At 40.0% G+C, this 12667-nt stretch overlaps 1 protein-coding gene across 3 annotated transcripts; it reads left to right on the top strand.

Annotated features, from left to right (window-relative positions):
* Positions 1-8037: 8037 nt before the first annotated feature.
* mycb (MYC proto-oncogene, bHLH transcription factor b) lies at positions 8038-11694 on the top strand. Of its 3 annotated transcripts, none has more exons than XM_014139093.3 (3): positions 8038-8183; positions 8836-9493; positions 9976-11694. In XM_014139093.3, the coding sequence occupies exons 2-3, from the start codon at positions 8845-8847 to the stop codon at positions 10530-10532; spliced, it is 1206 nt and encodes a 401-aa protein (XP_013994568.1). In that variant the 5' UTR covers positions 8038-8183; positions 8836-8844; the 3' UTR covers positions 10533-11694. The 3 variants fall into 3 exon arrangements, with proteins under 3 accessions (XP_013994568.1, XP_045549748.1, XP_013994567.1); XM_045693792.2 differs by having other exon boundaries at positions 8039-8335; positions 9979-11694; XM_014139092.3 differs by having other exon boundaries at positions 8039-8335.
* The last annotated feature ends 973 nt before the right edge of the window (positions 11695-12667 follow it).

Below are 12667 nucleotides of genomic sequence, written 5' to 3'. Positions count from 1 at the left end.
GGTCCCATTTTTGACAGTTCATGTCAGAGCCAAAATCAAGCCATGAGGTCGAAGGAATTGAGTGCCGAGACAGGATTGTGTCGTGGCACATATCTGGGAAAGGGTACCAAAAAATGTACGCAGCATTGAAGGTCCCCAAGAACACAGTGGACTCCATCATTCTTAAATGGAAGAAGTTTGAAACCACCAAGACTCTTCCTAGAGCTGGCTGCCCGGCCAAACTGACCAAACTGACCAAGAACCCAATGGTCACTCTGACAGAGCTCCAGAGTTCCTCTGTGGAGATGGGAGAACCTTCCAGAAGGACAACCATCTCTGCAGCACTCCACCAATCAGGCTTTTATGGTAGAGTGGCCAGATGGAAGCCACTCCTCAGTTAAAGGCACATGACAGCCCCCTTGGAGTTCACCAAAAGGCACCTAAAGACTCTCAGACCATGAGAAACCAAATTCTCTGGTCTGATGAAACCAAGATTGAACTCTTTGGCTTGAATACCAAGCGTCACGTCTGGAGGAAGCCTGGCACTATCCCAACGTTGAAGCATGGTGGTGGCAGCATCATGCTGTGGGGATGTTTTTCAGCAGCAGGGACTAGGAGACTAGTCAGAATCGAGGCAAAGATGAATGGAGCAAAGTACAGAGAGATCCTTGATGAAAACCTGCTCCAGAGCACACAGGACCTCAAACTGGGGCGAAGGTTCAACTTCCAACAGGACAACCACCCTAAGCACACAGCCAATACAATGCAGGAGTGACTTCGGGACAAGTCTCTGAATGTCCTTGAGTGGCCCATCCAGAGCCTGGACTTGAACTTTTCGATCATCTCTGGAGAGACCTGAAAATAGATGTGCAACGACAATCCTCATCCAACCTGACAGTGCTTGAGAGGATCTGCAGAGAAGAATGGGAGAAACTCCCTAAATACAGATGCGCCAAGCTTGTAGCGTCATACCCAAGAAGACTCGAGGCTGTCATCTCTGCCAAAGGTGCTTCAACAAAGTACTGAGTAAAGGGTCTGAATACTTATGCTATTTTTTATGTGCACCAAAAAATAAAAAACTGTTTTTGCTATGTCATTATGGGGTATTGTGTGTAGATTGATGAGAGAGAAAAAAACAATTTAATACATTTTAGAATAAGGCTGTAACATAGCAAAATGTGGAAAAGGTGAAGGGGTCTGAATACTTGTTGAATGCACTGCATTTTCATAATGCTATGATCTTGTGAAGGCTGGCTGAATTTTGGCAGAGTATGTTCTTTTATCTCAGCATGTCTACAGATTCTCCCTGTTTTTGTTTGCTTGGAAATGTTGATACTGTTAACAGAAAACTCTGTAACCTAGCATTTCTAGCGGCTAAGAAATGCATTGCCGTTAATTGGAAGGTTGGTTATCCTCTCACAATGTCACAATGGATGGCAGAAATGTTATGTATCACTCAATCTGATTTATTACAAGGGTATACCTTGCAACTTTCACAAGGTCTGGGTTCCTTATATTGAATAGCCTACTGTATGACAAAAGGGGTCTGTATTGAAAACATTAGATTATTTTAGTCGAGCAGTCACAAACATATATATTTTTTCATGGCACACGAGACACCTGTGTGATTTGTGCCTGTCTCAGTGGACTAATCCATTGAGGATGCCACAGGGATCCACGTTCCAAGATTATGGGGATTGTGGCTCAGATGCACAAGGCACGTCTCTCTCCAACTCTCTCCAAAATGCGCTCTCTCCCTCCATTTCATGGGTATTCATTGTTTCATAACTTCTTATGGCTCAAATCCCGTTAACGGGATCGATTTGACAACATCCGATGAAATGGCAGAGCGCCAAATTCAAAATAAATTATTACAAATATTTAACTTTCATACATTCACAAGTGCAATACACCAAATTAAAGCTGAACGTCTTGTTAATCTAGCCACCGTGTCAGATTTCAAAAAGGCTTTACGGCGAAAGCAAACCATGCTATTATCTGAGGATAGCACCCCATCAAACAAACACAGACAATCATATATCATCCCGCCAGGCGCAACACAAAAGTCAGAAATAACGATTTAATTCATGCCTTACCTTTGAAGAACTTATTCTGTTGGCACTCCAATATGTCCCATAAACATCACAAATGGTCCTTTTGTTCGATTAATTCTGTCGTTATATCTCCAAAATGTCCATTTATTTGGCGCGTTTGATTGAAATAAACACAGGTTCCAACTCGTGCACCATGACTACAAAATATCTTATAAATTACCTGTAATCTTAATCCAAACATTTCAAACAACTTTCCTAATACAACTTTAGGTATTTTTTTACGTGAATAATCGATAAAATTTAAGACGGGATAAACTGTGTTCAATACCGGAGGAAAACAAAGAAAGCACATTCCAGGTCGCGCGCATCAAAACATTAGAGAGCCCTAGGCTGGACCCTCATTCTGGACAGCTGTACTTCTTCATTTCTCTAAAGAAAAACATCAACCAATTTCTAAAGACTGTTGACATCTAGTGGAAGCTATAGGAACTGCAAGCATATTTCTATTAAAACGGGCTTACCATAGAAAACAATGGAAAACAGATTTTTCTCTGGATGGATTGTGCTCGGGGTTTCGCCTGCCAAATCAGTTCTGTTATACTCACAGACATTATTGAAACAGTTTTAGAAACTTTAGATTGTTTTCTATCCAAATCTACCAATTATTTGCATATCCTAGGTTCTGGGCCTGAGTAGCAGGCAGTTTACTTTGGGCACACTTTTCATCCAGACGTGAAAATTGCACCCCCAAGCCTAGAGAAGATAACTTAATTGTGTGCATTGTTTGCTGTGTCTATCAATTCCCCATTACATACATCACCAGTAGTAGCCTATTTACTGTTCATTTCCATAATTTCTAATCTGCAATTTTTGTTTGGTTATGGTAATTTCTGTTAATGCATTCAACATATTATTATTATTATTATTAGTCATTTATCATTCATTCTCATTGTCGGAGTGGACATGTGTTTTGCAGAACTCACAACCTATACTACACTTGTGAGGAACAAGTTTTTGTTTATTTTATTACATTTACGAGTTTTATCAATTTATTCATCGTCTTTTGTTTGAAATGCTCCTGTCAATGTTGAGTAAGGACGTGCACCTGATTACGCATATAGAGGAGCACTAGTTTACCTGGCCTGTGCGCAATTGTAGGCCTATAAATGTGACCCGTTTCAGGAAACTAGGCCTATGTCGCCATCTGAACGGAAACCTTTTTTTTATTATCAAAATACGTTTTTGGAGCAGAAATGCCTTCTCAAACATGTGAACTTTCATGTGCCTTTAATAACAAACTTGTATGCCATCTGTAAATGAGAATACAATTGTTAAATTACAAGCCTAGTTAGTTTAGCCACAGAAAAAGGCAGGAACCTTCCCACTAGCCATGATTGGCTGAGATAATGAGTGGGCTGGACATGCCGAGAGATGAGTTTGGATTGGTCTGCCATATGGCAAGCTTCTGTCTATCTGAGCTTGTCAGTATGTCTAGGTAATCCTCTCTAACATGGCTTTCTTTTTATGTATTGCATAGTAAAACTGCATAAGCCTAATGTCAAGTTAAAGTGTACTGTTAGCTTGCTAATGTTATGGAGAAATGGAGATTGAGAAAACAACTGTCTTCGGATTACATCTTCAAACTAAGGGCAATCATGGCATTCGGCAGGAGACGCGTCTATCGATGATGTATATCGGTTATTCTAGCTAGCTACATTTTCAGATATTACACGTTTTTTAATTTTGACAGAAAGTGGTTTCATTTCAAGTTAAAGTGTACTGTTAGCTAGCTAACGTCAGCTGGCTGGCTCGCTAGCTAACGTTACGTGTATGATATTATTATTCGTATCTCAGACCCATTTGCTTGACTAGTTATAGCCTAATGTTAGCTAGCTAGCATTGAACTTGTTTGGTTAGCTACCTGCAGATTCATGCAGGGTAGTAACGTCATGAGTTGGTATTATGGTTCGGGGGTGGCAGGTAACCTATTGGTTAGAGCATTGGACTAGTAACCGAAAGGTTGCAAGATCGAATCCCCGAGCTAACAAGGTAAAAATCTGTTGTTCTGCCCCTGAACAAGGCAGTTTAACTCACTGTTCCTAGGCCGTCATTGAAAATAAGAATTTGTTCTTAACTGACTTGCCTAGTTCAATAAAGGTAAAATAAATAAACTGTTTAGCTAGCTAGCTACATAGCTTAACAAAATATTCCACTATACAAGTATACATTTGAATAGAATGTCACTGCAACAACTGTTGATAGACGTATTAGCGGGTAAATTCCCGCTGGCTATCAACTCCGATTTCAGACCACGGGTAAGATAGTGTAGCTAGCTACATTTTCAGATATTACACATTTATAATTTTGACAAAGTGGTTTCATTTCAAGTTAAAGTGTACTGTTAGCTAGCTGGCTCACTAGCTAATGTTACGTGTATGATATTATTATTCGTATCTCAGACCCATTTGCTTGACTAGTTATAGCCTAATGTTAGCTAGCTAACATTGAACCTGGTTGGTTAGCTACCTACAGATTCATGCAGGGTAGTAACGTCATGATTTGGGACTATGGTTCAATGTTTACCAACCTAGTTAGCTAGCTACATGTGTTATCAAAAGACTCTCATCTGAGTGTGCCAGATTGCAGAATAACTGATGCATTTACGAACACTCAACACCCGTTGAATATGGCCGGTGTCAGTAAACATTGGCAAATAAAGCATAATTAAATTGTTGCCAGCAGCACATTTACAGTCACCAACGCTCTGGATAACATGAAAACAGCCTAACCAGCTCTGCTCGGGGGAGTAAAATGGTCAGAGTGGAGTGTTCTCTCATGATGTGTCTGGAAGCAGCTAGCAAGCTAGCTAACTTTAGCTTGGGTCCTTGACTGCCGTTGTGAAGTCAGAACGCTCGGATCAACACTACTCCTCGGCCAGAGCGTCCAGTGTGCGCTTGATTGCTCCGAGAGTAAAACACTCTGAATTTACGAACGGACAATCTGACAGCACAGTCACCAGCGCTCTGGATAACGTAACAGCCTAACCAGCTCTGCTAGGTGAGTAATGTTCAGTAAGCTGTTCTCTCATTTGTGTCTGGAAGTAGCTAGCAAGTTAGCTTGCCTGACTGCTTTTACATTTTTTTATTATAATTATGAACAAAACAAATACAAAAACAGAAATATACAAACAAGAGTACATAAACCTAACAGACTTTTACATATTAAGATACATTTTCAATTTGTTAAAAAGTTTTATGGTACCTATTGCTTTGTTTTTAGACTTAATGATAATTTCAAAATAATATTTCAATTCTATCTTAAACAATGTGAAGAGGGGTTTGTTCTCCGCCCACTTCATTTTATGGATAAAGAATCTGCCATGACAAATAAACAATTTAACAATGAAAGTTAAATCAGGGTCCATATAATTTGGATCAAAATAAAACATAATATCAGAGTCTTTCAAATTAACATTAGTAGTAGTTTATTTTAAAATAAAATTTTCTAGCTCATTACAAAATCTTATGACAAGAAAATACACATTTGTTATCAATAGCTATTTTGAATCTGTGTATAATAAAGGTATTGACTGCTGTTGTTAGTACAGAACGCTCGGATCAACCGTTAAAGAGATGGGTGGGGCTAAAGTTTAAGAGGGTGTGAACAATGCCGAATGGGTGTAGACAAAGGAGGGCTCTCCAGTAGTAGTACCAAAACATTCAAAGGCCATTTTCTCAAAAGTGAGTTTACAAGTTTATCAACTTTCAAAGAAAAATGACTTTCCTATTGTTCCTCAAATGTTGTGTATGATATACCATTTTGTAGCTCGGAGTCTCTACTTTTATCCAATGTAAAAACACAATTTCAAATTGTCTTACATAAGACCGATTTTGAGCAGGTCGGTCACAAATGTGCCAATCTGGGGATGTCTGATTGTCTTAACTCACCACCACTAATGAGCTGTGGAGAATTTTTTTTTTCACCTCAAATAGCAAGTAAACAAAGTCTGTTTTTAGAATCAATTGAGAATGACAATAGGCCCTCAAAATGTTGGCTATTAATTACATAGTTGGCAATGGCAATAAAAGTTACTTTTAGATTTGTGTAATTTTCATTTAGATTTAGATAGAATGTAGATTAACCACAGACAATGATTTTGAGATACAAAGTCTATTATAAATTAAATTAAACTGTTCCACGAAAATGTGCATATGAAAATCATAACTGACACGCAGATTGGTAGAAATGTTAAGATAAATTGGCCCTCTAAATGGAAAAGGTTGCCGATCACTGGTGTAGCCTATTACCTACAACTTCAGAAGCATAACGGCAGAATCTGTGAAGGCCAGCAGCAGCGGGAGGAGGGTTTGGAACAGGGTTTTTTCTTCTTGTTAGGCTATCTTGATCTCTGGCTCCCTTTGAGTCATTTGAGAACTTGTTTTAACTTGCCTACCTGGTTAAATAAAGGTGAAATAAATAAATAAAAAAATACATTTGTGTGTCTTCATTATTTAATAAAATAGTATGCTTAAAGAATCAGTTCCTTTTATTAAAAATACAAGTTTAAAAATGTTGACCAATCGATTGGTCGAAAGAAAAGACTGCTCTTGGTGAAGCAAGATTTTTTGTTTTCGGTCGGGGACAGCCCTAGTAGAAATGCAGGAAATTAGTTGTAGATGCCCAAAAAAGGGAGGACCCCTGCCAGGTTATGTCCTGCCCACTTCTAAAACCAAAGTTGCGTCCCTGGTAGCAGGGAATCTAGATCTAGGGGCAGTGCTTCGAAAGGAAGGCGGTAGTGCTGCACTTAGCTATCTGCTACGTCTTTATTTATTTAGCCTATGTCTGCATGTGTGTTTGTGTAATGTATCCCTGATTTACTGCACTAAGCCAATCTCCTTACAACTTGGGAAATTGGGGATATCACTTTTCACCAGCTGAGGGAGCAATTGCTCAATAGTTCAGTTCTCTCAGTGCACTCTGTTACTAGGCGTGGGCACACCGCAGGATTGTCAAGGTTATCATATAATTCAGCAAAATTCCCCGTAAACCACTAATGCTGACAGGAATGTGCATTATGTTGTCTTTTTTACTTAAAAAAAACGACAATGTTGTATAATTACAACAAGTATTTAATATATACAGCAACTGAATTAGCCCTACAAACATTATATTACATTAAGTTTGATTCATTCTAGTCTATGAATGTGAAGCATTCCATTTATTATATGAATACAGCCTATAGCAGATAAAAGATCATGTTTCAAGAATGCATATTGCAGTCTTCAAATTTCACAGTGGCTTGCACCCATAGTAAAGGCATAACGTTTTCACATTCAATGCAAACGTTCATCATTGACATTTCACCATTGGCTTTTCTACATGTAAGCTACTAGTTAGGTCTAAGTGTGAAGGAAGCCATGAGTGAAGTTTTGTGACAAATAAACAGTGCACCATGATGCCCATATTTGAGCCAGCTGACATATATTAACGTGGTTTCTTGTATCTACACAAGGTTATTTATTAATTCCATTCATTCAAACAAAATACGATCGTGTTACTCATATTGTTAAAACTCCCTTTAAAATCAATGACGTGTACAAAAAAAAACGCTTAGATTCAAGATAAATATCAAAATAAATCACTGACTCCGTTCAATTGAAATAGAATTTGGAGGTACACACTTGGCTGAAAGATGTCTGCAGAAAACGGTGAGCGAGTTTTCCCGGAACACCCACCGCTGCATCATCACCATTCTCCGGTCTCGTCTGTTACTACGGTCACACTATGTATGACTCCGCCCTGCGAAATAGTTCCAGAAATAGCAGCGCCATTGCGTTAAAAGTCTTCATCCTTTATATTAAATCAAACACATACTCCAATTATATAAAGTTGAGGGATCATTTCTGTTGTGTAAAATAATCCCCATATGCAGTGTTTATGTTACTACGCAATGTGCATTTGGCGGGAAAGAGCGCCTGGGTTCGGCGGAGTGAGAAACTAAATCCGTAGTATTAAAACCCGCGGGAGCAGCTGTTGTTAATCTTGCAGTCAGCAGGGTGTTATGGACACACACACTGCATAGGGTCCAAGGACTTCGCCCACTTCACATCGGCTGTTTTATTTCGTCCTGCTTGTGGTGTCACTGCTACGGTAAAAATATGCTGTATTCCTTTTAATGGTTGTTAATCTTGCAGTCAGCAGGGTGTTATAGAGACACACACACTGCATTGGGTCGACTTCTCTGCCACTTTCACTTCACATCGGCTGTTTTATTTCGTCCTGCTTGTGGTGTCACTGCTACGGTAAAAAAAATATGCTTTATTCCTATTAATGTATTATAATTTTTTTTTTTTTTTTGGACAGCTTTGTACAAACTGGTCAATAAATTGAAATTTGACGTTTTAGTCATGCTAGACTTTTCTAGCTAACTATCTCTCGGCTAATATTATGGCTTCTCACTGTAAAATGTAATGTCAAACTGGACTGTTAACAGCGAAATCGACTCATGAAATGCCGGGTGCTTTTATTTTATTATTATTATTTTTTTTTTTTAATTGACAGCGTCTCCTTTGGCATGCATTGGATTAGCTTCCTAGTTAACCAATGTTAGTTGTTGCTGAACTCTTGGAATGGGTTCATCCAAGTTTTGACATTTTAAATGTATGGATTTTGCAATTCAATAATTGCCCAACAACCGAGGCTCGACATGGGCTGTTAAATGAACTGATAGCTAAGGTTCTCACATGCTGGAATCTGAAGCAGATCTAACATTACTAATTTATTTTCTCCCACTTTGTTACAGGCAGTCACAATGCCGCTGAATTCAAACATGGCTAGTAAAAACTATGATTACGACTATGACTCGGTCCAGCCCTACTTCTACTTCGACATTGAGGAGGAAAATTTCTATCACCGGCAACACAGCCAACTCCAACCCCCTGCTCCAAGCGAGGATATATGGAAGAAATTCGAGCTGCTGCCGACACCACCGCTTTCTCCCAGCCGGAGACCGTCTTTATCAAGCCTCTTCCCCTCCACTGCAGACCAGCTGGAGATGGTCACGGAGTTTCTCGGGGACGACGTGGTGAACCATAGTTTCATTTGTGATGCGGACTACTCCCAGTCTTTTCTCAAATCTATCATTATCCAGGACTGTATGTGGAGCAGTTTCTCGGCTGCCGCTAAACTGGAGAAAGTAGTGTCCGAGAGACTAGCAACGCTGCAAGCGAGGAGGGACTCTAGTGCGACCGGGGAAGCTAGTACAGTAACCAGCACAAATCCAAACTTGAATTACCTGCAAGACCTGAACAACTCCGCATCGGAATGCATTGACCCTTCTGTGGTGTTGTTCCCTTACCCGGTTGCCGAGAACCCTAAACACACACAGACTACAGCGTGTGCCATGGCATTGCCTTTGGATACCCCACCAAACAGTGGTAGCAGCAGCGATAGCGATTCAGGTGTGTATTAGCGCCACATGTTAATGCTGCAATTAAATTATTCATAGCTGGACTGCATATCGCTTGCAGAAAGATAATACTCATATTGTGATAACATGCATAAATTAGAATTGCGTTTTGTGGCTTGTATTACTACACTACTATGCGAGTACTGCTTTTAAGTGGTGCATGGGGTTTGCCATGTCACTGTTTTTTGCTTAAAGGAGCTGTCTCCCTCAATTTCCAAGCATGGGGGGGTTGGCCATTGCACCCACCTTGTGCAGCAATGCTCAGCAGAATGGTGGAGTTCGTTTTGTGTTACCGGGTGGGTGGCGATTTCAGCTAAAGACCAATGGAATGGTCTAAAATTAGCAAACTCCGCCCACCCGGGGAACTGGGCCATGAAAACGAACTTCATCATTGAGGGGCAGGGAGCCAAAGTTATCAAATGGATATGGTGATATAGTCCACATGGATAATAAATGCTTTCTTTTTTTTCACAGAAGAAGAAGAGGAGGAGGAGGAGGAAGAAGAAGAGATTGATGTGGTGACAGTGGAAAAGAGAAAGTCTGTAAGGAGGTCAGACTCGCACATGTCTAGCAGCACACACCTCTGCCCCCTTGTCCTGAAACGGTGTCACGTCAACATCCACCAACACAACTACGCCGCTCACCCGTCGACGAGGAGCGAGCAGCCCGTCAAGAGGATTAAATTTGAGAGCAGTGGGAGAGTACTCAAGCAAATCAGCAACAACCGCAAGTGCTTGAGTCCCAGAACGTCAGACTCTGAGGATAATGACAAACGCAGGACTCACAATGTGCTGGAGAGGCAAAGGCGAAACGAGCTGAAGTTGAGCTTTTTTGCATTACGGGACGAGATCCCGGACGTAGCGAACAATGAGAAGGCAGCCAAAGTGGTCATACTCAAAAAGGCAACGGAGTGCATTTTCAGTATGCAAATGGACGAGCAGAAACTGTTATTGTTGAAAGAGCAGTTGAGGAAAAAGAGTGAACAGTTGACAAGCAGACTAGAGCAGCTAAGGAACTCTCAGCAAGTTTAATGAATGAAAGGATGCCATGTTTTTATGCCTCAAGTAACTTACTGTGTAGAGTGGTGGTGCATGCAAATGCAAAAATGACTCGTGTTATCACAGGTATCGGCCAGACACCTGGGCTGGAATCAGAATTATTTTTTTTCACTGCCTCACTTGAACTTTCTAGGGGTTATCAATTTCTTATTTAAGTATTTTATTTTTATTGATGAAAGGTTCTGCACAGTTATCTACCTTAATGCTTTTGTATGTTTTGTACATAATTCTTGAATGTATTGATCTCAAATACATTTTTATAAATCACGTATGACTGGAGTCACGTGTCCTACCTTGAAATTAGAACTTAATTTGCATTAGATAGTCATCAGCATGGCTGCTTACACTGACAACTTTCACACAAAGTCCTAGCGGCCTCATGCTAGCTGGCCTTTCGCCAACCCTTTAAGGTCAAAGCTCCATTTCACTGTACATGTCTGCTTAGGTTTACTGCACACAGGCATGTGCATGATGTGCTTAAGGCCTTCCCACACTACGTTAGTGTCTAATGATCATTACCTATCACACTGACCGCCCGGTTTCCCGATAGAACATAGGCTTACGAGTGTTTTTTACCGATGCATTGTTTCTACAACAGCTGCCGTAACATGCGTCTTAATTGAATGAAATTTATTTCAATATGATTTTTGAAATGGGCTTGTAGCTTACTATATTCAAATTTTTATGCAGAAATCTCGGTTTTCATTTGAGGCATACTTTTATCCTTTGCTTGTTTTGTAACAATTGTAAAGAAATTGGCAACCTTTTTGTATTTGTAGTCAATTTTGTTCTGAAGTTATTGGCGGTCAGACATGTTTAGTGGAGATCGTGTATAAAATTACGAGGAAGGGCAGAAAAAGATCTAACGATGCGCCTAACTGTTCTAAATAACGAGCGTTCTCAATAGTAACTTCAGTGCTTTTGGGAAACCGGGCCCTGGCCAGATTTGTACGATTTCTGCTTACATGTCAACCGACGTAGGCTGGCTACGTCAACTGGGCGTCTCAAGCATGGTATCGAAGAACAATCTGTTTGTTTGAGAAACCAGCATGGTGTCATTTCTGTGTTCCTATTGGTCAGTCACAGGGATCATCTTGTAACGCCAGCCACACTATACAATAAAGGCTCAACATTTCTAACTGTCAGAACTTTGTCGGAGCCTATGACCACATGTAGTGGTAATTAATCGACAAACCAAGACCCTTGCTGTGTCTGAATACCTGTACTAGCGTACTGCATACTATGTACTCATCGCATACTTTTTAGCACGTACCATTTGGTAAAAAGTATACCAAATTCAACAGACCTGCATCACAATAGATCATTTCTAATTTGATTAATCTAAACTCAATAGAAATGCAGTTATAGGCCTACTCAGTATTCCTATCACATTCTACCTATACTGTAGTGCATATAGCCCGTCTATCCTATTTAAAAAGGACTGAATACATTAATAGTTTGAATTCAACATATTTAGAGAAACCAAAGTGCTGTATACTTTGCTTTCTAGTACACACCAACTGTTCAACTCTCAAAAAGGTATTGCACAGAAACGTGTAGAGTGGGGTGCATAGCAAATTCACATCTGCTGAACGGCAACAAAACTAAAGCACCGATCATTGGGAACAAGATCAGAATGACAGCTAAGGCTTGCTCCATAAATGAAATACGTAGCCTAGCCTACAAAACTAAACCAATCCATATGTTCAAATCAGAAGGTCTGATTAAGTTGACATCAATAACACTGCCGCATTCAGCTCCCCTGTGCTGATGAAGGCCAGGAGAACAAAAAAACACTTCAATGACAAAACAGATATCCGCTTTGGGCAAACGATGCAATACTAGTCATTTTAAGGAGAACAAAAACTACATTAGCCTACATTTGAACACCACTGCAGAAGCTTTGCTATTCAGCATCTTCCCAAATAAGTAGCCTGGTTTTGTTTGGCTACTTGAACTAGTCACTCAGCCCACCTCTTCCAATGCATTGTGGAAAAGTGTGCATCGAATTCTACTAGATGAAGAGCTGAAATGAGTAACATCCTGGCATTTAAACCATAGTAGGTTTAAAAAAATATCACATACTATAAAACATTATTTTGGCATGC

The sequence above is a fragment of the Salmo salar genome, chromosome 14, assembly GCF_965601325.2.
Source record: "Salmo salar chromosome 14, fSalSal1, whole genome shotgun sequence".
Classification (NCBI taxonomy): domain Eukaryota; kingdom Metazoa; phylum Chordata; class Actinopteri; order Salmoniformes; family Salmonidae; genus Salmo; species Salmo salar.
Note: the sequence above shows the minus strand (reverse complement) of the source record. Positions and strands in the feature narration are given on the sequence as shown.

What these genes read in the sequence shown, in the direction of transcription:
- mycb (XM_014139093.3), top strand. Translation starts at nt 8,845, where the DNA reads ATGCCGCTGAATTCAAACATGGCTAGTAAAAACTATGATTACGACTAT. An exon ending in CAGCAGCGATAGCGATTCAG is followed by an intron (nt 9,494 to 9,975) that starts GTGTGTATTAGC and finishes TTTTTTTCACAG; the next exon opens with AAGAAGAAGAGGAGGAGGAG.